The following is a 26,524-nucleotide window of genomic DNA, read 5'->3' on the forward strand; positions in this document are numbered from 1 at the left end:
ACTGCATGGAAGCCTGACAGAACTTTCTGGGATGGGACTGGACTGCCTCTTGACTGTGGTAGTAGGTACTGTGTGTGTACATTTGTCAAACTCATCACATTATATATTTAAATGGCTGAATTTTATACAAATTAACTTTCTGTAAAGTTGATGGGGAGAAAATGTTAAGTAGGAATTAGTAGCCTTTGGGTTCTGGTCCCTGGGTCCTGGGATTGAGACCCTCATGGGGCCCCCAGGGAGCCTCCTTCTCCCTTTCTCTCTGCCTGCCACTCCCCCTGCTTGTGCACTCTCTCTCTGTGTCTCAAAGAAATAAGTAAAATCTTAAAAAAAAATTTTTTTTTTGCTTTGAACAACAACAAAAAGAGGAGTCTTCTGAATTGATTTTGGGTCCTCTAGCTTTCTGTAGGCCCAGAGGACTGATTAGACTAACTCGTCAGCGTAGAATGTTATTTAAAAGATATCCTTGGTGGGCGCCTGGGTGGCTCAGTGGGTTAAGCCACTGCCTTCGGCTCAGGTCATGATCCCAGGTCCTGGGTTCGAACCCCACATCCGGCTCTCTGCTCAGCAGGGAGCCTGCTTCCCTCTCTCTCTCTCTGCCTGCCTCTGTCTACTGTGATCTCTCTCTGTCAAATAAATAAATGAAATCTTAAAAAAAAAAAGATATCCTTGGTATCTGATGTTGACCTAGAGTGGAAATTATTTCTCCTTTGAAGTCCTTCTGGGAAGAAGACATATTGAGAAAGTTGTTCAGATTTCTACCAGTTAAAGGACTCCGAGAAGTCACATTTCAAGTGTGTTGCCTTCGAACTTTTTGTTTTGATTTCTGGAGCTTCTTCAGGCTTCCTTGAGAAGGAGCATGGAAATGATGGCTTTCATTTATTGAACAATGACTTCAGACATTCCAGCTGCACTTTGATGATTTCATTTAATCCGCACCGCAGTTCTGTGAATGAGGCACTACTCTCTGTCTTCCCAGTTTACGGAGGAGAGCGCCAAAGCTTAGTGAGATTAGACAAGTCTTTCAAGTGGAAGTCTGTACCGAATCTGGAATGATCCAATGCTGTGTTTACTGCCTTGCCTCATCTAAACTGCTCCTATGGCATCTGGCCTAGACTCTGATGTGGGTTACCCTACACCGCCGGCTTCCGGTCCACTCTGCTTCTACAGCCACACGCACACTTACCTGCAATTCCATCAGGGTATCTCAAGTCTCAGACTCCTTTCAATCTCCGTAAATGAAAGGAGTCCAACTCCTGCAGATTGTGCTTTGTCACGATGAGTGATTATTAAGCAATGAGTTGCTGCAAAACTGAGGAATTCTCTCTTCTGGTTTCCAGAACCATGGACTGAGGAGAGCAGAGCCAGAGAGAGGTCAGGGATTTGGCAGTGGTTTGTGGCCATGGGATTTTCCCAGTGGAGGCCCGGGTTAGTTTATAGAACAGGTGTTTGGTGATGATGCCAAAAAAAAAAAAAAAAAAGAAAGAAAGACATGGGGATGGGGGTGGGGATGCTGGGGACCATTGTGGCTTTGGCCACCACACACATCTGGTAATGGGAGATGCTGTTCAGCCACAACCTTGCACATGGCTGGAAATGGCAGGGGTAATTGGAGGGTGGGGGTGTGCATCTCTGAAGAGAGTAGGGACCCGTTTTAACACTGAAGTGTAATCAAAAGAATTCTGAGGTTGAATCTCTGAGTATAAAACTTCTTAGAGGACTGTCCTTCTGCTGTGAGGTCCGAGAAGTGTCGCTGGGGGGGCTGCCGATGGATTCTGTATTCCTGGCCGTGCCCCTGTCCCCGTTATATCCTTCCAATCAGGTGACCTGTGCATTCTGAACCCAGACCCAGAGGCTGGGTCCCAGAAGGAAAAAGTCCTACAAAGGAGCAGGTAGGGAGATTTGATTTGTACTAATGAGTGCATGTATAGAAAAAAAATTTGACACTCCTGAGAAGGGAAAATGAGGTGGTTTGCACCTCCAAGGGGGACCTCACCTGTGAGCTAGAGATTCGGTGTGGGCACAGGGGCAAAAGATCACAGTGAGGCAGGAAACCTTGACATAGTCGTTTACATGCCAGAATGTTCTGACAACAGCTCGGACATCACCATTTGATAATTATTGATTTCACATGATTTTTTTTTTTCTTTTGAGAACATTTTCTGAGCTTTTAGTGAGGCTTGGTATAAGCGGAAAGGCAGGATTATTATGCAGATTGTATTGTTTTTCCAAAATTAAAAGACTTTTTCTCCCCCATTTTTAAAAATTCAGTGGCGCCTGGGTGGCTCAGTGGGTTAAAGCCTCTGCCTTCAGCTCAGGTCATGATCCCAGGGTCCTGGGATCGAGTCCCGAATCGGGCTCTCTGCTCAGCGGGGAGCCTGCTTCCTCCTCTCTCTCTGCCTGCCTCTCTGCCTACTTGTGATCTCCGTCTGTGAAATAAATAAATAAAATTTAAAAAAAATTAAAAATTCAAATACTATCAAGTCACGCTCAAGAGAAAAAGAAAAAAAAAACACAAGGTCAAAAAAAAAAAATCACGATTGACAGTTTGGTGTGAATATGTTCTCCCAGCCTTTTAATGTTGCTACAAACTTCCATTTTTACTTGATTAGGAATGTACTGTAATACTGGCCTATAACCACCTTGTTTCACTCCTCAGTAAGTAGATCGTAGATCTACATGGACATCAATAAATTTTCATCCATCTTATCTTTTCAGGGTCTTCACTGTAGTCCATTGTATGAATGTGACTTAATTAACCAATCCCCTATTGAGGGACTTTCAGGCTGTTTGCAGTTTGGGGTTGTATTACAGAGAAGGCTGGTAACTAGTTCTGCCTCTAAGTCTTTGTACATTTGTCCAATAATTGCTAAAGGATAACTTCTTGGATGTGGACTTGGTGGGCCGGAGAATAGATATCTTCTTAATTTTGATAAAATTTGACAAAATGCCATGCATAAATTTATCAACTTGCTCTGCTTTCAACAGTGTGATAGAGCTTTCTTTCTCCCCAAGTATCATCAACTCTGGGCTTTGCCGATTTTTGTTAATCTGATGGTGAAAAGAAACTCAAGTTATCTTAATTTGCATTTGTTTAATCCACAGTGATCTGGGGTCCACAGTCATATGCTAATTGGCCATGTGCATTTTTTTGGTGAATTCAATATTTTTTCCGATAAGGTGCTTATTTTTTACTTATTGAATTATTAGCGCTTTTTATATAATAAGTATATTCGCACTTTGTCACGTATTTTGCCTGAAGTTGAATCTTTTTGGTAACAGCAGAGAATATCAAATATCAAGTTTACTTACATAAACTGTCTCTACCCCCCGGGCCCGAAAAAAGAAACCCCCACAAAACTGATGATTGTTGACACTCTGTTAGTTTCCTAGGAATGTCCTAACAAAATATCACCAATTGAGTGACTCCAAACAGTAGAAGTTTATTCTCTCACAGTTCTAGAGGCTAGAAAGGTGAAGTCAAGGGGTTGGCAGGGCCGTGTTCCCTTGGAAGCTTCTAGGGGAGGGCGCTTTGTTTCCATCCTTGTCTCTTCCAGCTTCCAGTAGCCTCAGGTGTTCTTTGGCTTAAGACACTATGATCTCTACCTCTGTTACAGTCTCTTTTAAGTGTACCAGTCCTGTTGGGTCAGGGCCCACCACTATGAACTTATTTTAACTTTACTACATCTGTAGAACCTATTTCCAAATAAAGTTGCATTCACAGATACCAGGGGTTCGGACTTCATATCTTTTGGGAGGACACATTTCAACCCACAAGAGGACCCTCCCCATTTTGAAGTGTCTGCTATTGCCAGCAAACTATAGACCCCGGAAGGACTGAGGTTGGGTTGATTTTGTTCTATAGTCAAATTCCCAGTCCTTAGCACAGAGACTAGTATGTTATGGGAACACCATGGGTTTCTTAAAGAATTTGACTCTCAGGAATCTCTGGCCTTTCAGAAATTTAAAAGATGTGTACAGAGAACACAAGATGTCATTTCTTTCATTTGAATTTACATTCAACAATTAAGACGCAAATACAATTGGGGAGACCTAGACCATCCGGAAGAGGGAATGTCTCAACTTTCTGAATGAGTGTGATTGCCAAGTAGCATGCCCTAGGTTTGCCCAGCATCTGTCCTAAAAATGAGTCTTTGCAAATATGCAGACAAGTACGCAGACAAGAACACAGACTAGAACCACATTTATTAACTGGAATTTTTAGGTTGGGTTAAACAGAAATAAGATAGCAGAACTCTTAAAAATCACCCCATTTTTTTCTTTGTATCATAAAACACAATTGGCAATTTATTTCATGGCCATGGCAAACAGAACCTAGGTTTACCAAATGCCAGAATTTGCTCCAGAAATTTCCTTCCTCAATCATTTTTGGCTCATTTCCAAAAATATGTTCCATTTACAAAGAACTCACAGCCTCCAAATTTTCCTGCAGATTTCCTATATCTAATCTTTCTTTAAAAAAATAATTCATCTCCTGTAAAATATATACTTAATATTTTTTTAAAAGTCCAGAGTTTTCTCTCAGGGTTTCCATACTTTACCTATAATGTCTCCACTCCCTCACACTTTCACTAAAGCTAGTCAAATACAGTCCTACAGGGCTAGGGCTTGAACACCTGCTTTGTGCTACTTTTAGTGGCCATGGTTCCAGTCCAAAACAATGGGCCAGTGTTTGAAGTCCTAATGTACAGCCATAGAGATGAGGTATTTTAATTAGAACAGAAATAACATTTTGATCTGGGCACTTTATTGGAACTTGCACATAGTCCAAATGGAAAAGCGAGCACCAAAGCCATATTCAGATATATACAGTTTCAGCTTCATGGGCTTGTGACCGGTCTAGCCCTGGGCTTGGTTCTGAGCTCTCTCGCTGTCTTGAGCTTCTTAACAATTTTGGAATGGCGGGCCCCCATGTTTTCATTTTGCACTGGGCTCTGCAAATTATGTAGCCAGTCCCGGACACACACAAAAGCTGCTTTGGCCAGAATCCTCTGACTTGTAATCTCTGTTTTCATCTGGCAGGGAAGATTGAGTTGTGGGTAGCTCCCCCAAATCTCCTCCCAGGAGGAGATGGCCCTCGTTCTAGAATGTTTTCAAAGATCTAAAAGTTGTGGATCATGTGATTCCCTGGGAGGAACGAAGGAAGGAAACATGTAAAGGTGATTTTTATCGGCAAGTCTGAAGAGTTCAAGTTCAGTGAAATATGGAGGAGTCAAGCCCAAGGTGATGTGTACCAGCGTAAGAACCTGTTCGTTTGAAGTGAAAATAGGTGTGCCCACGTGCCAATAAACTAAATATAAACACATTCCTCTGTGATTCTTCTATCAAAGACGATTATTTCATCAATTCAAATAAAAAGCAGAATCTGTAGCAAGGCCAAGTTTGTCTGTTTTTTATAAGAATAATGAATACAGCCTCTTCTGAATTAGAAAGCATCATTCTTCCTATTTTTCTTCAAAAGAATGGTGGGGAATAGTTGTTGGAAAAATGCCATAAAACATCCATCTTCCATTAAGACAGAGGATTAAACATTTCATTACAGGGCATGGTCCTCTCTATAGGAGGATAGAGTGTGATTTTAAAAGGATAGTTTGTCAAGGAAGAGATCATTCTAGACCCCTCATGAGCCAGGCAAAGGCTCAGCGGGAAGGGAGCAGTGTTACCTATACCTTCAAAGGGCTTTTGCATATACAAAAAGAAAAGTTTGGGCTACACTGAAGTCAAACAGGCATCTATTCAGAAAAATTTTAAATTAAATATCTATTTAGATATGATCATGTGAAAATGTAGGCACTGTGACCAGAGTTATTTCTAGGTAAAGTACCAACTATAGGTAGTTTTAAAATATTTTATAAATAATTTAACGATCTTTCTCTATGGTTAAACGCTTCCACTATAGAATATTTAGGAGATGAAAATAGTTTTTAGAGAAGACATTTCAGCTTCTAGGAAATCTGAAGAATACATCAGAGTTTCAAAGTCCTCTAAACTGAGAGATGGCCAGAGCACGTAGTGTGTTTCCTAACTGGATGTATTGTTTAGAGCTCAAAGACCTTCTTCCACTGAAAAAGAAGAAAAAAAAAACTGCTTAGGCTAAAATTTAAAATTAAGGCATCTGGAAACGAACCCCTATTTCCTAGAATGTCCTCTTTAATAATATACTTAAAAAAAAAAAAACAAACTCCAAACATTTCTACAAAGAAGTACCTAAAATTTCAGTAACCCTAGAGGAGAAATTGTTTTTCAACTATTGTTTGAATTCTAAGGTAGATATGTTCTGAGGATTTCACAACTTGGGTAACAAGTTGTGGGAGGGTTAGCCATTAAGGAAGAAGGGAGGCAGGGAGGAAGATTAAAAGGTTAAAAAAATTGGGGGGGGGTCCCTTTAGTTTCCTCCTGTTTCCACTAGTGAAGGCTGGAGTAACTGTACTTGACCATTGACTCTTGGGTGGAGTTGAGACGAAGGGTCTTATCTCTGCTATTCTCTTCATAAGCCTGTAGCCAGACCCACCCGGGAGGGCTGGGGTCCAACGGTTCAGGTTTTCCAGTGTGTGTCCGTGCGTCTCCATTGTATGCTATAAAAGACCCTAATTACAAGAGACACTAAAAAGGCTAGCTTGCCTTTGCTTTCAGCAAGTCACTAACCTCTACAGACAAAGAGGGAGTGTTTGGAAGTGTCCTTTGGGGAATGAGAGAAAGGTACAGTGATAACATCATTTTCTCTCAAGGGCTTGAGGAACGCAAGAATAACCAAAATTGAGGGTAAACCCAGATGAAAAGACATGTCACCAATTATTCTCGAGAAGCACTCAATGACGAGATAATCAAATCAGCAGGCACCATGAGGAAGTAATTAGTTTGTTTAAACTTAGACGTTTAAACTTAGATTGTTCTCCGACATCACTGAGGCGAATGAGACAAAAAACAAACCTGGGCATAAGCCTAAAACCTAACGCGACTTAGACAATGTGACATGCCAGTATTTTCCTCCAGCGAAGAGTCCAGCTAGGAACGGGGCTGTCTTTCTGAAATGCCAACCTTCGTGATGTCCTGTTACCTTTCAGATCCGAGTTCGATGACGGACGTGCTGACCTAAAACTCTAGGACCCGCACTGGTTCTGCGTTCTAGCCTGGAGAATCAGGCGGAGTGCTTCTCTCCTTGTTTGATGCCCAGAACAAGATGCAGGAACCAGTTAAACTGCACCGTCCATCCTTTGTCTCTGCAAACTTCGATCTGATCCAGGAAATACTTCTTAGCTTCCTCCTCATTCTTCCCCACTGTTAGGGCATCCCGAATATATTCGATATCTTCTTTGCTGGTTAACTGGGGCATTCCCGTCATCAGCATCATGGAGAACAGGATGATCAGCAGGTTTGTGTGGTGACGAAGGGCGAGGTAAGCCTTGACACACACGTCCTGCATAAAGGAAAAAGGAAAAGACAGCGCTGTTAGCCTTGTCGCGATAACTGAGTGGGCCAAAGGCCACGGGGCTGTCCTGGAATTTACGCGGCCTTATCCTGTCCTCTCGGGTGAAAGCCGTCACAAAGAGGGCAGGTCCCCCGCCTCAGATGGAAGCCTTGATGAGAACGTAGGACTGTGTTTATACCCTCTGAAGCACGTTGGTGTCGTCACCCAGGGTCCGGCTGGGCTCCAGGAAAATGAACTGATAGGCTACGTTTCATCTTTTTTCTTACTCTACCTTTTACGTCCATTTCTGTCCTAGGACATTGAGGGTAGAAATGTCTGTAGGCTCTGCACAGGGGTGAGTCCGTTTTTGAACACCATACTGGAAGCAGTAAACTTGATGTAAGCCTAATTGTTTGCCAACGGCTCACGGAATCCAGAGAAACGATGGCAATGTGGTGTTGGGAGATTTTTGTTTTCATCTTTATTTTACAATTTGTCCTAGTCTAAGAAAACAGATGTATTAGCGTTTTGCTGACGCTCAGACTGTTGAATAAATGTGGGAATTTTAGTACAAATGCTGGATACTGAGTGAGAGAGAGGACTTTAAGCCAATGCTTTGGCTGGACCTCCTCCAAAAGCCTTCGAGCAGATGAGATAGGTGAGTTGGGTCCAGTTGGGAAGCAAGGCTAAGGGCTTATGCCAATTAAAGGGTCCCAAAGTAGAGAAGAAATTGCAAGGTTCTCAATTTTGCAGTATGAGAACCACCCAGCCCTAATATTGTAACTTGGCAAAGATAGCGTGTTAAAGAAAACGGGATTTAATGATTACAGATAGAAATATTTCAAATAAAATACAGAGTAAAATGCTAAAAAAATAATATACATCTCCAAAGACTATTTATTCCCAAATTGCAAGGATCATCATAAGGTACTGTATTAAAACCCACTTCTGATTTTTTTTAAAGATTTTATTTTTAAGTAATCTCTAACACCCAACGTGGGGCTCAAATTCACAGCCCCGAGATCGAGAATTGCATGCTCGACTGACTGAGCCAGCCGGGTGACCTCTGCTTCTGATTTCTTAAAATTAACATGTCACTTAATATGTAACTAAAATGTAATGTGAAAGGTAAACTTGTTAGTATTTACAAATAACTTCACTGTCTCCTGGGAACACTGAGGGGAAAAAGCAAAAATACCATAGCAACTAGTTTTTATCAAAATAGCTTTTGAGGGGCACTTGAGTGGCTCAGTGGGTTAAGCCTCTGCCTTCAGTTCAGGTCATGATCTCAGGGTTCTGGGATCGAGCCCCGCATCAGGCTCTCTGCTCATCCGGGAGCCTGCTTCCCCCTGCCTCTCTGCCTGCCTCTCTGCCTACTTGTGATCTCTGCCTGTCAAAGAAATAAATAAAATCTTTAAAAAATAGCTTTTGAGGGGCGCCTGGGTGGCTCAGTGGGTTAAGCCTCTGCTTTCCGCTCAGGTCATGATCTCAGGGTCCTGTGATTGAGCCCTGCATCAGGCTCTCTGCTCGGCAGGGAGCCTGCTTCCCCTCTCTCTCTCTGCCTGCCTCTCTGCCTGCTTGTGATCTCTCTCTCTGTTAAATAAATAAATAAAATCTTGAAAAAAGAAAAAAATGGCTTTTGATAAAATACATAGGATGCTATAAATTAGAGCCACCAGTTAGAAAGCAGAGTGAAAAGATAAACGCTGTGAATAACAGCAACAAAACCATCTCCCACCCCATGACTCCTGGGATAAATGCATACACAAAACCCGCAGAGCCCGTTGTTTTTAAAGATGTGAAAATTTACTGAGAAATAGAAAAGAAAACTTGAACACGTGGAGTGATGTAGCATGATCCTCAGAGAGAAAACTGCTTATTATAAAGACACAAATTCTTCTCAAGTTCATCTACGATGAAATTTCAACAAAAATTCCTATTGGATATTAAAACCTAGATATGGTTTTAAGTTTATCTGGATCCATTAGGCCCAGAGAGAACATTTTGAACAAGGACGTTAATGAAAACCAGTTCTTGGCATGCCAGATGCTAAAACATATTCTAAAACTATGGTATTTAAAACTGTGGGAAATAGCGCCTATTCTTTTCCTCAGAAAAAGAGAAGACATTATGTAGACGAGAATGGAAAAGTTCAGCACACGGATCTGACTAAATGTCCATGTAATATATATCAAAGGTGACTTCTCCAATTAGTGAAGAGAAGATCTATTATTGGATAAATGGGGCTGGTACAATCAGCTCAACATTTGGGTGACAAACAAAGCTTATCCTGTGTGATATGCGAAAATAAATTCCCGATGCATTAAAGATTAAATATGCTACATTTCATCTTTTTTCTTACTGTACCTTTTAGGTCAATTTCTTTCCTAGGAAATTGGTAAACATGTAAATAATCATGGAGTGGGAAAGGCCTTTATGAAGATCACTTTCCAAGGTGCAGTCTTCTAAGGCAAAGGTGGCGAGATTATCGAAATGTTACTGGAGATGGGGAAGCTATAACCAACAAGAGAAAAAACAAACAGCAAGAGAAGACACATTTGCAACACAACAAATCACTTCTTTCATTACCGGCCCCCAACAGCTCTTACAAATAGGTAAGAAAGAGTGGAATTAAGTAGTTGGCAGACAAATAAGCCAACGATATAAATGCGAATTCACACTACAAGACATAAAACCAGAGAATAAACACGAAAAAATACACCATCTCGTTAGTAATCAAATAAATGTAATGAAACAAAATGGAAACATTCACCGACCAAATTGGGAAATCTTAAATTTTTTTCCTAAAAGAATAAAATCCAATGTTCACCTTTCACGGGCTGACAGAAGGTGGGAATAGGTGTAAATTTACTAGCGAACAATTTGATAACATGCATCAAAAGCTTTAAATTACTAATAAGTGTTACAGAACATCACTGCAGCGGTGGTCAAGTGACCGATGCCATTCATCCAAAATCAAAGAAGTGTACGCGTGAAAAGTCCCAGTTCTGCTGTAGGTGAATTATACCTCAATAAACTGGACTTCAAAAATGTGTCTATCCTTTTACCCAGCACTTTTCATGCTAGAAATTTACCTCTAAAAAAAAAAAATCGCATCACTTTTGCAGTGCTCGGTCTATAAGAATATTCAGCAGAACATTATTTAAAAACACGGGAGCTTAAAGGGGACCTAGACATCTTACAAGTGCGGGTTGATAAAAAGAGTGGATGGGAGTCCCTCCAGTTGTGTGCTCTGTAAGTGCTGGACTGAGACTGGACAGGAATGCGGAATGACCATGTAACAGCGTCTGAGTTAAAAAGCGGGCATCGGACAACACATGCAGTGTAAGCCCGTATTGGTAAACGGACAGAAAATATTTATAGAGAAAAAAGACTGTAAGGTTAACAGGCTAAGATGTTAAGGTAGTGAGTTTCCTTTTTTTGCTCTTGGATGATCTTGTCTGTGTCACTCGCACGTGGCCGGCTGAGAGCCGCAGTAATGGCGGTCACGCCTGTATCATTCTGTACAGCAAGGCTGGACCATGGACACATCACCCCGTCTAAGCAGAAAAGCCCATGGATGATTCTGGCATTAAGTGAGAAAATATATATAAAATGCCCGGTCTGGGGGTTGGTACACAGCACTCCTTCAGTAAATGTTCCTCATCTCCTGTCCCTGTCTGGAGGGGTCATCACTCTGTATCTCCTGCCTGCCTGCTTGCCCTGGAGCCGGAAGCTCCCAGACCCAAGGGCCTGGGCTGTTCCTGCCTCGGCCCCAGTGCATTAGCACTCTTGTGTCCTTCGTGACTCCACTCATGGCCGAAATCACTACCTTCTGCTCATCCAAAGGACACACCGATGTCGCTCTCATTTCTTGGTAATTACACAGGTGAAGGGCAGACTTCACCCCAGGCAGCTGGCTCATTAATTTGTCAGCTCACACGATTTTCACAAGGGCATCGATGGAGATGCCTTTTGGTTTTGAATTGGAGTATATTCTGATTTTTAATTATTTCCCAGTCTTCTGCACACTGGGGGCTCCAGGCACACCCCTTGCTGTCTGAGCTCACTGTGTGGTCAAACTCCTTAATAGAAAATCTTTGAGAAGGAAAATGAGCGTGGGGCCAAGGTATTTGAACACCAGTCCTAGGTGCTGTGTATGTTTTAAAGCGGCAGCCCACGGGTTCACTCCTCACTGTGGCACACAGAAATGTATTAAAGGAAAAGAACTCTCCTGTGTCTGTCTGTCTCCCTCTCGGGCCATCTCCTCTACATGAGGCATCTCCGCTGGCTTGAGTTTACTCAGTTCTGATTGTCACTGTGTGCGAAGGGTCATGTCTGTGAGGGAGAAATCTCACCCCCCAATTGCACGCCCCGTATGGGACAGACACGGTGTCTACACTCTGACTGGCTGAGCAGAGACCTAACCTTGGTTAGAGATTTAATGGTCTTTGGCTTAGCAACCATGCGGAGTAGGGGTTAGACGTGCGGTCGCGCTTCGCAGCCTGGATTCAAAGTTGGCTTTATTACAGACAAGCTCTTTGTCATCGGAGAAATCACTTAACCTCCCCAGAGCTCAGTTTCCTCATCTGTAGCATAAGAAGAATACCCAGGCCCGTTTCATAGGGTTGTGGTGACATTTAAGGGCGGTGTGGGCGATTGGCGATTATTATTAATAGAACACCAAGTTGCATTCTCGAACGCCCACTTCTCGACGTGGAGGTGGGGAGCCAGTCGGAAGCAGATAGTGGCCTGGCAGCTCCTGCAGGGGGTTCTCTTGGCGGGGCTCAGCTGGGCACTGGCCCCGCCCCCTCAAGCCCCAGAAGTTTCAGTTCTGCTCTTGTACCCAGCCACGGGTGTGTGTGAGAGCGCCCTGGCTATGGGCTGCCCTGGGCCGGAGGCCTGTGGTTTGAGGGACTGAGGATGTGGCCTGCGGAGCTGGGGGGAAACACAGAACACAGAAGTGACTGGTTGGAGCAGCAGAATTTTCCCTTCCGCCCAGGCTGCTTGGCACGACCCCAGACATCCTCATTCTCTCCTTCTCAGCTGCCTGGCGAAGGCTGTATGATGCTGAGTGGAGAAGAAGGGGTAAAGGAAGACTCTGATTTTGGGAACTTGGTGTGATGCACTTGTTAATGAGCACGAGTGTGGGGAACGCGGTAGTATTGTTACTGTGAGCCAGCACACCACCCAGGAGCCGTTAACAGATAGACTGAGCCTACACAGCACCTCAGTTCCTAATTTCATAGTTGATTCAAGTGCCTTAATTATAGCATCTAGTACCAAAGGAAAAGCTTGTTTTTACAAAGCTACCACTCCCAGAAGCCTTGGGAACAAAGACTTCATTACCATTTCAGGGTTAAGACTTAGAGTCATTTTGTTAACTGGGCCCAAACTCGTTCATTAAACCGAAAGTTTTCTGTATACAGTCTACTACTTTCTTCCTTTTTTTTTTTTTTTTTTTTTTTTATAAGATTTTATTTGACATGGAGAGAGAACATGCCGGAGCGAGCTCAAGCATGAGCTGGGGAGGGGCAGAGGGAGTGGGAGAAGCAGGCTCCCTGCTGAGCAGAGAGCCTGATGCTGGGCTCCATCCCAGGACCCTGGGATCCTGACCTGAGCCTACAGCCTTAACCGACTTAGCCACCCATGTGCCCCAGTCTACTAATTTTTTAACCACCAATGAGCTCTGGCTGCTTTAGGCTGTCCAAAGTCATAGGGAATAGGCCTCCTTTTTCTTAAAACAAACTCCTCCATTTTCCTCTAAAACAAAGTGGAAGTGAACTAGTACTGCACACACATACTGAAGAAAATGAGGAAGCGACCCCAGGCCTACAAAACAGGAACTCCAGGGCCGAGAGGAGAGGAGAAAACCTCACAAAGATTCATCAATGAAAAGCAATGTCCGCACTCACTGACTTTTTCTAAATAGTAAGGCTGCCTCCATCTGCTAGAGGAAGGAGACAGTGGAGAGAAAAACATTCCTGTCAGAGAGGATTTTATTTTGTTTTGTAACAACAACAACAACAAAAATCAATGAATTGGCCAGGCTATGCTTTTAGAAGTTATTTTGGCAAAACGGAGAGACCCCGGCTAGCAGACCCAATAATGCAGGAGGAAGCACTTTCTGGTAAATCTGAAGGAAGAATGTGTCTGACACTTGGCTGTGCATTTGTTGAGTTTGAATTAGGAATCTTCTAAGGACCTCTTAAAAATGAATCTCAGACCAGCTCTGTCTACCAGGCGAAGGGCTGTGTTGCCATGTTCTCAAATACTTAGAAGCTCATTAGGAACCTACCAGTTACAATTACACTGTCTTGCATTATTAGTCAGATATTCTAAATGGACTGGATGTAGGGATATGTGTGCGTGTTCTAGCCTGTTCCAGAAGGGACTGAGGTCGGATTATCTGGGTACACAGAAGTCAAAATAACATTAATTTGAAGTGAGTAGAAAAAAGGAAAGGAAGGACAAAGGACATGATCACAGGGGGTTGGGATAAAGACCAGTTCAAGGCCATACATCACAAACGCTATGTACTTGCCGTGGGCCATCTTCAAATGTATCTGTAGCCAAAAGGAAAATCAAACCCCTTACTTCACCCAATGGTCAGATGATTTTAAGAAACTCTTTGTGTAGGAGAAACACAGCCTTTCTGGAGACTATGACCTAACAGAGATTTTGCAAGAGGATCTCTATAAAGAGTACACTTTTTTGTAACACAGGAGTAACAGCCTCAATAATACTCTTCGGGTAGACGAAACAACTCTCTAGAAGAAACTAAACAGGGAGAGGAGATGCCAGTTGGAAGGCTATTCTTGATAGATGTTTAAAAGTCACGGGGCTGCCTGGGTGGCTCAGTGGGTTAAGCCTCTGCCTTCGGCTTGGGTCCTGATCTCAGGGTTCTGGGATCGAGTCCCGCATCAGGCTCTCTGCTAGGCAGGGAGCCTGCTTCCTCCTCTCTCTCTCTCTCTCTCTCTCTCTCTCTGCTTGTGATCTCTCTCTCTGTCAAATAAATTAAAAAAAAAATCTTAAAAAAAAAAAAAAAGTCACGGGGGTCCAAAATCCATGCCCGTGAATCCTGACGCCTACGGATGACTGATGCTAGACCCTTCTCTGAGGCTGTCTTCTGGTGGATAGTATAGTACTGAGCATCCTCAGGCCGGGAGAGAGCAGGCTGAACCTGACCTTGTTATGGTCCAGGGTGCAGATCCCAGGAGGGAATCCTTTCTCAACTCAGTGTGTTCTGGGCCGTTTGACAGATAAGCTTGTCGTCTCCCTATTGGCCTATAATAGGCGTCCATTACAGGAATGTGGTTCATTAAGGAAGTTCCAAGTGACTCCTTTGCTTTGCTCTCTACCCCCCACCCCCCAATACACCTTTTATACTGCTTCAAACTAGATGCAAATTTCTTTCCTTGACCCAAATTTCACCCCACATTTCTGTCTATACCTGTGTGGCTTTCATACCGGGCGCCTGTACTTTTTGTTCCTAAATACGGATACTAAATACTGACTTCATGCCCCGGCTAATGCTATTCTTTCTGCCTGGATGTTCCTTCCCTTCCTGTGTCTGCCCCGCAAAGTGCAATGGATCTTATCCATCAGGGCCTGATAAGAACTAGGGAAAAACAGGGCCTGGTGACCACAACGGGGCGGAGCAGGAGGCTGAGAAGGCGCAGGCTGGCAGCCCGTAAGTACAGGGGGTTCTCAGTGTAGACAAACCCAGGGTTACCACGTGGGGAAGGGCGGTCAGAGAGCAGGAATGGGGAATACCGGCGAGGAGGCCACAGTCCTCAGAAGTGTAAGTGCTAGGGTCCCTGTGGCGGGGGTTAGGACAATGCTTGAGTTTCCAGCAAGGCAACTGGCAGGTGGGGGCAGGGCCCCGCTCCTAAAGGCAGGTTAACAAGCAGGGCTGTGCTGGAGAAACTGAGGCAGAGGCAGTTAAAAGAACCTGGGACCAAGAGGAGAGCAAGACGACAGCCGAGATCATTCTTAACCCAGGTCAGGACTCCGCACAGAGATCGGGTGCAGGGACCTCACTGCCAGGGGTGGTAAAGCAGGCCGCCAAGATTAAAGTAACACCATGAATAAGTTCCAGAACTCTCTCCTATAAAACGCTTCTTAAGAGTGACATCTAGGGGCAAATGCCTTTTAAGTGTGCTCCTCGAGCTGCCTGCTTCGCATAGATGTGCCCGAGAAGGTATTATCTGGCTCCCCAGCTTTCTTTTGCTTTATCTAACATGTATTTGCTCAGTGCCTACTGTGTGCCAAGAGCAGGCAGGAACTGACCCTCCGCCCTCTCCTCTCCACTCTGCAAATACCTCCTGAGTGCTCACTACGTCTCAGGCCCCATGGGAGGGATTAAGGTCAGATGGGGCCCGGCTGCCATAGCCTTGCCCAGACGGTGATATGCGGTCCCAGGTGCCATGAAGGCACTGTGCAGGGCAAAGCCTATGGCCAGGGGCCCCACCAGTGGGCGACTGCTCGGTTTGGAAGTGAGTGTGGGGGGTGTGCAGTGGGCTCCCCGAATGGAGCCTCCTGGGCAGGCTTCAATAATCAGATTTGATTCAAAGTGAGGTGAGAAGCCGCTGAACAGTTTATAGGGAGTAGCACTGTATCTATTGCTTCAGTTCAGGTTTTAACCAAATTCTGATGAATTTACAATCTTATCTGAGGCCAAAGAGTAGAATGAAGGGAAAACACTCAAATGCAGACAGTGTTCTTTTTGGAAGGTGGGTTTTCAGTATCTTCCTGATATTTTTAATATTTCACTGGCTTTAGAAAAAAAACCACATTTACCACTTTTAAAATTAGGAGAAAGCCCCCACGTTCTTAGATTAAAAAAAGAGGGAGCCAAATTTCATTTGCTAATGATATACATGTATCTGTAGGTCACAGAGGTTCTAAAGCCATTTAGTGAAATTTAAAGCGCAGTGGTTCTCAAATCAATTGTCTGTGAGTAAAACGTGGTTTTCCTTTTCACTCTTCAGTAAGGGAGAGATTTTCCAAACGAGAATTTATTTATCAAAACCGTCATCTTTGAAATGTTTCTGTTTAGCACGTGGCGTCCAGGACGCTGCTCCGGAGGCCGGCAGGGCTCCTTGGGTTCAAATAGTCAGCATGCCTTGGTTTTGTGCCTTTTTGTGTGATCACAGCTTGCTCCTGGGTTCAACAAGTATTTTGGAAAAAAGGGAGAGGGGCAATAAAGCAGCGCCTTCCTCTTTCAGTTTCCGGCCTTCGAGCCTTCAGCCAGGAGCTAGCTATGTTTTCACGTCTTATGGAGAAGGTTTGCTTCACCCTTAATGAAAAGTGGGTCAGTTTCTCTCCACCCTCCCTAACAGGATACTCAAAGGTGCTGTGTGCATTAATTAACCTCACCATTCTAAATTAGCGGTTTGCTGGAAATGAGGACATCTTTGATTCAAAATGTAAATAGATACAACATTTTCTAGCCTACCTAAAAACGGTGGCTTTATTATACGAGATCCTGCGGCGCTATTTCGAGAGCTTAGAGACGTCCTCCCAGAGCCTGAAGGCCTTTGTTTCAAAAAGGGAACATAAAACTAAGAAACAGAAAAAATTCTGGAGGGCTTCGTAGTATGTTAAAAAAAATAAATTGTCACAAGGCCTGAGTCAAATGATGAAAACCTGCTGCTCATCTTGGTCAGGCTGAAACTTCAGGAAGCCTGGATACGAGATAATCGTATACACACGTGTCTGTGGCCAGCTTTTTCCCTGTTGTGAGTGAGGTGTGGGGGGTGAGCAGATAAAGGGGCAGGGTGGGGGCAAGCAGCCAGAGCTCAGACACCCCACCGCCCCCGCTCTTTCCCCAGAACAAGGCTACTCTTCTGCGTTTTGTACGTTGCCATTGTGCTTGTGATCTCATGTCTAAGAGGGCTTCTCAGCTTAAAAGCTTTCCAAGTTAGCAGACCCCTTGCGATATACGTTCCACCGGGGGCTGCTGGGTGTTGAATTTTGGCTGTGGTCTCGGCACTGGGAAGACCATTCTACCCATTCCGCTTAGATAATCCCTTCCTGCTCCCGCTGTTACGGAAGAGGAACCCCAGGTTCTCAACAGGTGGGTGCTCTATATCACACGCAGAGATATTAAGTAGAGGGCTAGGATTTAAGCTCATTTGTCTGCTCCAAAGCCATCCTTCAGCCACAGTGCTATTCTGGATCTGGGTTTAAGGCTCACAGGTACTTAAACCGTAGGCCAGTACTCTAGAACACAGATACGTCAGTTCCGTAAAATTTACAAAGGTGTGTTTTTAGCAGTGCACACGGCCTAGAGGTCACTTTGGTGAAGGAGGTTTTAGCGGTTTGGGAAGACAGCTTTAGCCACAACAGATGGAGCAGTGGTCCTGGACCGAGAGACTAGTGCAAAGGCTCCCTGCAGTTTTATTGCTTTGGGTAGAAGCTGCCTGGGACGAGGAGTGACCTTTCCTTGGCCTCCCACGTCCCAAATCCTCATTAAAGAATATTCTGAAGCATAACAATGAATAAGAGTAAAGGGGGAAGTCCTGCTGGGATTTTAGGGGTGGCACGGACCCTGTGGGGTCCATAGGAACAGCAGAGACGGGCAGTCATTCTGGGGAAAACCACTGACCGAGAGAAAGAGAACACATACAGAGACAGCAGGAAAGCCTGTCAGAGAGGACAGACTCCTGTGTGCCCGACTCTCAGTGGCATGACTGCGGCTGTGCTTGAGGCCCCTTGGGTGAGCCCCCTCTGGGGTCCCCCTCTTCTTTAAATGGTAAAGTTCTTCCAGGTTTGGGGGTTTTTTTGAGAACCATTTTTCTCTTCCAGGAAGTTGTCAAAAAAAACATGATTTTTAACTTTAAAGAAAAACAGGACTGAAATGTGTCAAATCCCTTGAAATAGTCTGAAAGCCAGTTGAGTTTACACAGAAACACACACACACACCCAAAATCCTAAGACCATCTGGCTGCAGAGATCTCAGTCTCTCTGACAGCACTCCTGGAACCGTGGGAGAATTAAGTCCTGTAATCAGATCGAAATCAGCCAGGAGAACAAACAAGAACAGACAGCTTTCAAAACAATGCGTATCTCCCAGTTCCTGTTGCACTGAATTGCGGGGCCTGGGCCACCTCCCAAGGATCCCAGGGGACTCCAGAAGAGACTCTGGAAAAAAAGGTTTGTTCCTGAAGTGCTAATTGCAAACCAGGCTGTACTGAAGAGGCCCTAAGGCTGGGGGTCAGGGATGGGGGTGTGGTCTCTAGAGGGGACCCAAGCACAGGTGCCAGTCAAGTCACACTCTCGACTCCCTGGTCTGTTTCATGTTCGTGGTGGGTACCGTGTACGTATTTCATGCAGCCTGTCAGGTAGTCATTTTCACTTCTATTCCTTCACAGTTACTAAGTTTGCAAGTGCCAAAATGTTCCTCCTCGGGTGCTTGAAATATTTGCTAGTCAAATGTGGATGGAGACCAGGAAGGAATAAAAAAGCAAGGAGGACGTGAACGCCCCGGGGAGACGGGCTGACCCGTGTCAGAGCCCGCTGACCGGTGAGTAGGCCGTGTCAGAGCTGGGCGCACCCCCTGCACACACACTGACAGCATTTCGAATGAGAGAAGGGACTGTCCTTCACACACATGAGACAAGAGTCCAGGGGTGCGGCCACCATCCCCTCTGTCAGTAATTTGAAAAAGACACACCTGTCGCAGACATCAAGAGAAGCTCACGATTGTCTGAGAGTCCTGAAAGGGACAGGCAAGATTTGGATTTTCTAGGCCCTGGCTTGAATAGAGAAAGAAATATTCGGAGGGGCTCCCCGGTCAAGCCCCCCTTCAGTACAGGGGCCATCCTGGTGTTTTGGATCTGCCTGTCCCTGGATTACGGAATGCTTTCACCTGCCGTCTGGTTTGAGGTGGGAGGTGACAGAGGAATGGGATCGTGTACGTGGGGATGGAACGGAGGAAACGAGGAGGACTGGGTGTCTCTGCTGGAGAGGGTGGGCAGAAAAGCCTTAGTGGAGCTGAGGGGGGGCAGGGCTGCTGGGCCAGGCAGGCACTCTCCGGTTGGTGTTCCCGGAGGCCATGCAGGAGGAGGCCAATTACCTGAAATTTCTGGAAGTGTAGGCTTGTCTTCTTTCCAGAAGTTCCCATCACAAACAGGAAGTCTGGGGTTAGCACAAATGGCACTCTTTCTTTATTAATGCCCAGGAAACTTTTGTAATTCCCAAGAATGTGTCCAAAGTCAATATGAAATAGGTTTCCTTCAGAGAAGAAAATGTCGGACATCATTACACTGGCACAATGGCTTGTAACAACACTCTGGTTTGTTTATTTCCTGGAGTATTTTTTCAAGTTGCCTGAAAATGAGCTATCTTGGGTGAGAGAGCTATTTTTACCCTGTTTTAGAGGCTTGTGATATTTTTCGGCTTAGCAGGTGTGCGTAGTAGTAACCACAAAGCACTCTTTGAACCATGTGTGTTTTTGATATCCTCTGGTGTTCTTTAAATGACAGCCAAATGCCATTTAAAAAAAAAAAAATCCTTGACTCGTCTCAGAATTATTCTTAGAAATGGAAGTCTACACTCTCTGGCTAATCTGCCATCGTTACACCCGGGACCCTCTTATGCCCTTTATGGGACTCAGGAGAGAAAGTGGGTTGGTGCTGCTTGGGGGAAGAGCGTTCACCTTTTACTTTGGAGTAGCCCCACAGAAATAAACCATATTGAATCTCTTTTGGGTCCATTTCTACCACTGTCACTATTACCACCACGATGACCACCATCTCCTCTCGTTTACGTAGCCCGTATTGCACGTCTGGTCCATAAGTACGTGACGTCTTTTGCTTCCCACAGAGAGGAAGCAGTTTACCCCCATCTGGTGCTTTTTCCAGGCTCCACTCTTAAACTGGTCCAGATTTCTTAGAGAACCCTTTCCTGGCACGGTAGCCAGTACTGACCACTGTCAGGGCAGTCAGCGAACTGGTGATGAGGGGTAGGTTAGGAAGGCGGAGCGCTTCCGATGGAAGGACATCTGGGAGTTCTTGTCATCACTTCCCTGCTGCGTCTGGCACTACTGATCACACCCGCTGTCACCAGCTTCTGGGATATGTCCCCACCCAAGCTTTCTAGGTACTCTCTGGCTTTTCCTTCTGAAGTCTCATTTCTGGCATCTTCTTCTGTTATTCACTCCTGGGTTCTGTCTGGGAGTGATCACGGTGTCTATGTCCCTGCACGGTAATGACTTCTAGATGTGAACTCTCACATGGACCTCTGCTTAAATATTGCTCTGTGCCGAGGGGAGGGGAGAGGGGGAGTTAGTACTAGTTCAGTGGGGACAGCGTTTCCGTTGGGGAAGATGAGAAAGTTCTGGCGATGGGTGGTGATGGTTGTGCAGCAGTGTAAATGTATTTAATGCCGTTTAACTGTACACTTAAAACTGGTCAAAATGGTAAATTCTGTTATATATATTCTACCATGATAGAAAAATGATAATAAATAAACTTACCTGTCTCCGTGATCATAATATTGTCGTTGTGCCTGTCGCCTATTCCAAGAACAAAGGTAGCCACACAGTAGCCGGCGCAGGAATAAACAAATCTCTCCACGGCTGCCTGAAACTAAAGCAAAGGCATCCGGGCATTAGCTGCGTTCTAACCACAAAGAACAGCGCACCCCAATGACAGGTGACTTCCAAAAAGGACCATTCTGGGAACTGTTTTCAGAGAGCAAGTGGGTTGCCCCCGATTTCATTAACGTTCTATGAGCTGCTGACTTGGTCACCGCTCTCCTTACAATTTAGGTGAAGATTCAGTGACTCACGAGAGCGGGGAGAGGAAACAAGAGTCAGGGAGCAACAGTTGATCAAAGGGCTCATTTCCGCACCACTTGCCAGCAACTCCACAGAACCCATAATGGTTCCTCCTTCATCCGTGAACGTATGTTTTGCTTGTGACCACTCCCAGTAGGCACGGGTTCACAAATCCACGTGTACAGCCGCCTAATAAATGCTGCTAGTTCTATTTCCTCCCCAAAACGCTGCTAACCATGCAAATGAGAAGGGCTAATCTGGCGCAGCAGAACTTGAAGCGACAGCCAAGCAGCCCAAGCACGCAGCTTGTGAAGGACGCAGCATATGTCCTTCAGAAAGATGCTGGAACTGACATTTGCCGCATCCATAATTCACGGTTTAGATGGGAGGACGGGGGCGGGTGTGTAAATTACAAGTTCGCTGATAGGATAGGTGGCGTTTCCCAGGGAGGAAGGGGTTGATAACACAGTGACTATGTGTTTCTGCTGAACAACAACAGTGGACTGTCCTAAAAAGTGCCAACACGTCATTTCATGGAACCAAATTTGATGCAAAGCGTGCCTGATAATCAAAGGAGAAACAAATGCTCACAGCATTCTGAATGGGGCATTTGACACCGATCTGCCGGGTCCCACGGGAAGGCGCTTAAAACCCTCTTGGCCTTACGAGGACAGGATTTTGCCCAACATCAGGAGGTGTGACACTGGTAGATGCTTTGGAAATGTGAACCCATTATTGTACGTGAATGACCAGCTTGCGAGGAGCCTTTGGCGCTGCAAAAAAGCAGGAGCTCACCTTTTCTTCAATGGGGCATTTTTCTTTGAGCCAATGATTCAGGACCTCATCTTTGAATGCACCTGTGTTGCCCACTGTGCTTTGCTGAATTTTGGCAATTGTTGTGGCATCTTTCACGATCTCGATCATTCCTACAGGAGGCACAGAATTGGATGTAAACCAGGACCGTGCCTGACCCCGGGGTGAATGGTTCTATCTCTGTTGATGGGGGCGGGGGGCAGAAGGCTTTTCAACCAGGGGGCTATTTTCCAGGTTTGTGCTGTTGGTTTTCTTAGGAGGGACAGAAAGTAAAGGAGGAGGATGGAGGAAGTTGTGTGGGACCTGCTTTTGGTGTCCCTGAATGAAAAGAGGAAAGCTGGTTTTGAAAAGTCATAAGTAAAAAGCACTTATGTGCTGAGCATAGGAGCTTGGCAAATGGTGCCTTTTCCTTTTTTTATCCCAGGGTCAAATGGAAGTGGTTTTATACAGTTCTCAGATCAGAAGCTTGAATAAAAGTATGTGTGGCTGAAAAAAAAATGTTAAATGTCTATAAAAGCACCAAAGAGATGACTATATAATCACTTCAATAATGTGAATTCTAAGATACTGAAGTAAGTGACAGATCTTTCCATCTATTTTTAAATGTTATTTGTGAGAGAGACGTTTAATGTGCAGTGAAACGAGTTACAGTTTAGACGTGGAGAAGTAGAGAGGAGGGAATAAGTTCTTACTAAAATCATTGCCATGTATAGTCACAGGACTGGAATCCCACACTTGTGTATTTCCAACAGATCCACATTAACTTGAGTCACGTGCACCAGCCTTGGAACACTGCCTTCCTTTTTATATGGATTATGTGTGTAATTTTTCAGGTATTAAATGCCTACACAAAAGGGCTTAGGATCCCTTGAAGCGAGCTGAGTGGTACATTCATCTCCCAAGGTGACCACATACCTATTTTGTCCCCAGTTGAAATGCAACCATATGGCAGGAGGCACAGATCCAAAGATTCAGTCTCCCAAATGGATTCCATGATTCGTAGAATCTGGACAGCGAACACAAAAAAAGTCTCCATTAGAAATCTATATTTGCTTAATGTCTTTTTCTTCTCCCTTAAAAAGCCCCACAATCTTATCTGGTAACACGAAATACATACATTACACTCTATAAATAATAGCCGTACTTTATTTGCAGTGGGTGCTCTGAAATTCCCCTTCCTTGGGGGCCTCTTAAGTTCGGTCCCTGAGATGTCCTCTGGGGAAGAGGGTGAATGGATTTTGAGTGGGGAGATGCGGTAATGACATTTTAGCTATTCCGAGGTTACGGTCTGCTCTGCTGTTCTTACGAGTTTTTATCCATAAGGCATGCTTGGGCTAACCCAAGGCAACAGGAGCAGTGCTGAAAATGCCGGCAAATTGACTGAGTGCTGTTCTAGGTCTTTCCTTTGCATTTACCCTCTCATGGGAGTATGTTTATCATTCCCATTCTGCAGGTGGAGAGACTAAGGCTTCCTGAGCTCTTGTAAGCAGCATGCCTCAGCATCAAAACAAAACATAAAAGGCATGTGCAAACCTCCCCGCAAATTGAGAGGAATGGCACAGTGATGCAAGTTCTTGTCTTCGAATAATGCAAAGGAGTCTGCAGATTTATGGGAAATGCAACAAACCTCCAAGAGGTTTGAAGGATTTCTTTTTCTTTCTTTCTTTTGAATACTTCTGAGACAATACACCTAGGATTCTTGAAAAGAGAGCAAAAGGTATTACCGCTTCCATATCAGAAATAAGTACGAGCAGAAATGGAGAGAATGGAAAACACGACCAGTTTTTAAGCAGGCCACATTTAGCTCAATGAGGTCTGCCCATTTTAAATAAACCACACTAAAGATTAGAACTTATGTTACTTCTACAATGGTGAGCTAGAATATGGAGAATATTACTTTACCAGGTTGCAAAGCTAAAGTTGATCCAGAAACGTTAGACAATACGGAAGATGGCCAACATCGATTACCATCTGCCTTCTGCTATAGTAATCCATTCACTCCTGCTGTTTAACTGCATGAGTTCTGAAATCACCTGCCTGTTCTTCTTCTCTCTCTCTTCACTTGGGTTTGCAGATGTGGATGTGTATTAGAGTCTGTGGGTCTCTAAGGAGAGCACCTGTGGGTGCACATCTATGTCTATAAATATATCTAAAGGGGATGCCAGGGCAGCCGAAGAGGTCTGTATTTTATGTTATCGCGGTATATGGTGTGCACAAGAAGGGCACAGGGAGGGAGACCCATCTGGCCCCATGCGGAGGCTGGCTGTGCATCTTCTCATGGACGGATGGAACGGGGCTGTTCCCTGATCGCGCATCGAACAGTCCGCAGCCATGCTCCCCGCTGTGGAAACTCTGTTGTGGAATCCTGGCTCACTGTGTGTGGATGGAATAGGAGAGTGGGAATGGAAGTCATGGGGGCATTTTTTAGCTCTAACACAGAATTCTTTTTTCAGGTAACTGAGCAAAAATTTCCTTAGCGGTGGCGTACCTGTAAAATCAGCATGTCTTGGCGCAGGTCATCGCCGTGTTTAAAGATAATTCCAATCGTTTCGCTGGATAGGGCTGTGGGGTCAGCACATTTAAACTCAAGCCACAGCGGCTTCTTCTTGGAGGCCATCACTTTACATTTTTCAATCTGTAAGGAAAGGGTCACGTGTTTCCAACACATAATGAATACGTGTTGTGGAGATACAAATCCTCTTGCAAGGCACCACTACAAACAACCAGTACGGCATCCTAGCTGGAAAATGATGTTTATTGATTTGGGTGAAAACACAAAAAGGATTCCAACCAAATCTGGATATAAGAGCAAGTCACAGTACCTGAAAGCAAGGGTTCTCAAACTGTGCTCCAAGGAACCCTCAGAGTCTGCGGAGGTACCCAAGAGGCAGTGGCAGATGCCATCTGCATAACCCCTCCTCCCCACAGGGCCCTGGTACTCCCATGTGCCATTTATCCAAGCCCAACAAATACTAGTTGACGAAATGTAAAGAAAACCATACCAAGGCCCATCATCATCAAATTGCTGGAAACCACAGTGCTAAAAAAGAAAATCTTAAAAGCATCTTGGGGAAAAAAGACATATAGAGAAATCAAAGATAAGAATGATAGGAGAATTACTGTCAGAAAATATGCAAGCCAGAAGAAAATGCTGCTGAAAGGGAGGAAAAAATATCACCCTAGAATTCGATATTTAGGGGAAACATCTTCCGAAAAAATGAAGGTGGGATAAAAAGGTTTCCTAGACAAACATAAGCTGAAAGAATTTCTAGCCAGAAGATCTGCATTATAAGAAGTATTTAAGGCTGAAGGAAAACAATGCCAGATGGACACAGGAACCAATACAAAGAAATAAAGAGTCCCAAATGTGGTTAAGTGTGTGGGTAAATATAAAAAATGTTTAATCTCTTAAATCTGCTCAATCTATTCTTAACTATTTAAAGCAATAATAACAATAGCTATTATTATTATTGGGTTTATAACATATGTGGGAGTTAAAGGCATGACAAAATAGTGCAAAGGATGGGAGGATGGTAATGGGAATATACTGTTGTAAGATTCTTAGGCAAATATGGAGTGGTTTATCATCTGAATGTAACCCAGAGCATGCAGTATTGATATAAGGATATCTATTTATTTATTTATTTATCTTAGAGCAAGTGGGAGGAGGGACAGAGGGAGAGGGAGATAGAGAATGCCAAACTCCTCAATGAGTGCAGAGCCTGATGCAGGTCTTAATCTCCTGACCCTGAGATCATGACCTAAGCCCAAATCAAGAGTCAGAAGCTCAACACATTGAGCCACCCAGGCTCCCCAAGGATAGATATTTAGATCAATGAAGTGGACTGGAAAATCTAGATATAGGCCCTCTGAAATATGGTCAGTTGATATCTGACAAAAGTGCCAAGGTATTTCAACAGGAAAAGGTTAGTCTTTTCCATGGAGGGGGCCAGAAAAGACAGATATTTGATTCTTAAAAAACCCACACCTGATCTTTACTTCCAACTCTACAGAAAAATTAACTCAAAATGGGTCAAAGACTTACATATAAGAGTGAAAACAATGAAACTTCTAGGAAAAAAGGATTTGTCACATTGAATTAGGCAGTATTTCTCAGCTTTGGCCCTGCTGCCATTTTGGGCTAGATCATTCATTGTTGGGAGGCTATTCTGTGCGTTGTAGGATAGTAAACAGCATCCCTGGCCTCTACTCACTAGATGCCAGCAGCATTGCTCCAGTTGTGACCATAAAAAATAGCTTCAGACTTTACCACATGTATGTGTTTTTGTTGGGGGGTGTCACCCCTGGTTGAGAATTACTGGATAAAGCAGATGTTTCATAGGACACAAAAAAACAAACGATAAAAAAGTGACAAGTTAGGCTTAATCGAAACTAAACCCTCTGCTCTTTGAAATACATTACTAAGAAAATGAAAAGGCAAACCATGGACTGGTATTCATAAAATATATACCTGATAAAGGATAAATGATTTGTAGCCA

General features: G+C 44.3%; 1 protein-coding gene across 2 annotated transcripts in view; it reads right to left on the reverse strand.

Annotated features, from left to right (window-relative positions):
• Nucleotides 1–4,186: 4,186 nt before the first annotated feature.
• LOC111155215 (phosphatidylinositol-4,5-bisphosphate 3-kinase catalytic subunit gamma) overlaps nt 4,187–26,524 on the reverse strand; it is a 32,417-nt gene continuing 10,079 nt past the window's right edge. The window contains exons 6-12 of one of the 2 annotated variants that reach the window (XR_002641123.1): nt 24,514–24,660; nt 22,941–23,031; nt 22,008–22,138; nt 20,910–21,021; nt 19,509–19,666; nt 9,794–9,940; nt 7,374–7,435 (exon numbers count right to left, since the gene is read on the reverse strand). Coding sequence is in view for 1 of the 2 variants with exons in the window: in XM_022515325.1 (XP_022371033.1) it covers nt 7,157–7,435; nt 19,509–19,666; nt 20,910–21,021; nt 22,008–22,138; nt 22,941–23,031; nt 24,514–24,660 (918 nt within the window). In the remaining variant the exon portion in view is untranslated. Of the gene's footprint in view, nt 7,436–9,793; nt 9,941–19,508; nt 19,667–20,909; nt 21,022–22,007; nt 22,139–22,940; nt 23,032–24,513; nt 24,661–26,524 lie in introns of both variants that reach the window. The other variant, XM_022515325.1, reaches the window with a different exon arrangement.

This window comes from Enhydra lutris, unplaced genomic scaffold (genome assembly GCF_002288905.1).
Source record: "Enhydra lutris kenyoni isolate GAN:26980312 unplaced genomic scaffold, ASM228890v2 scaffoldscaffold40, whole genome shotgun sequence".
In the NCBI taxonomy this organism is placed as follows: domain Eukaryota; kingdom Metazoa; phylum Chordata; class Mammalia; order Carnivora; family Mustelidae; genus Enhydra; species Enhydra lutris.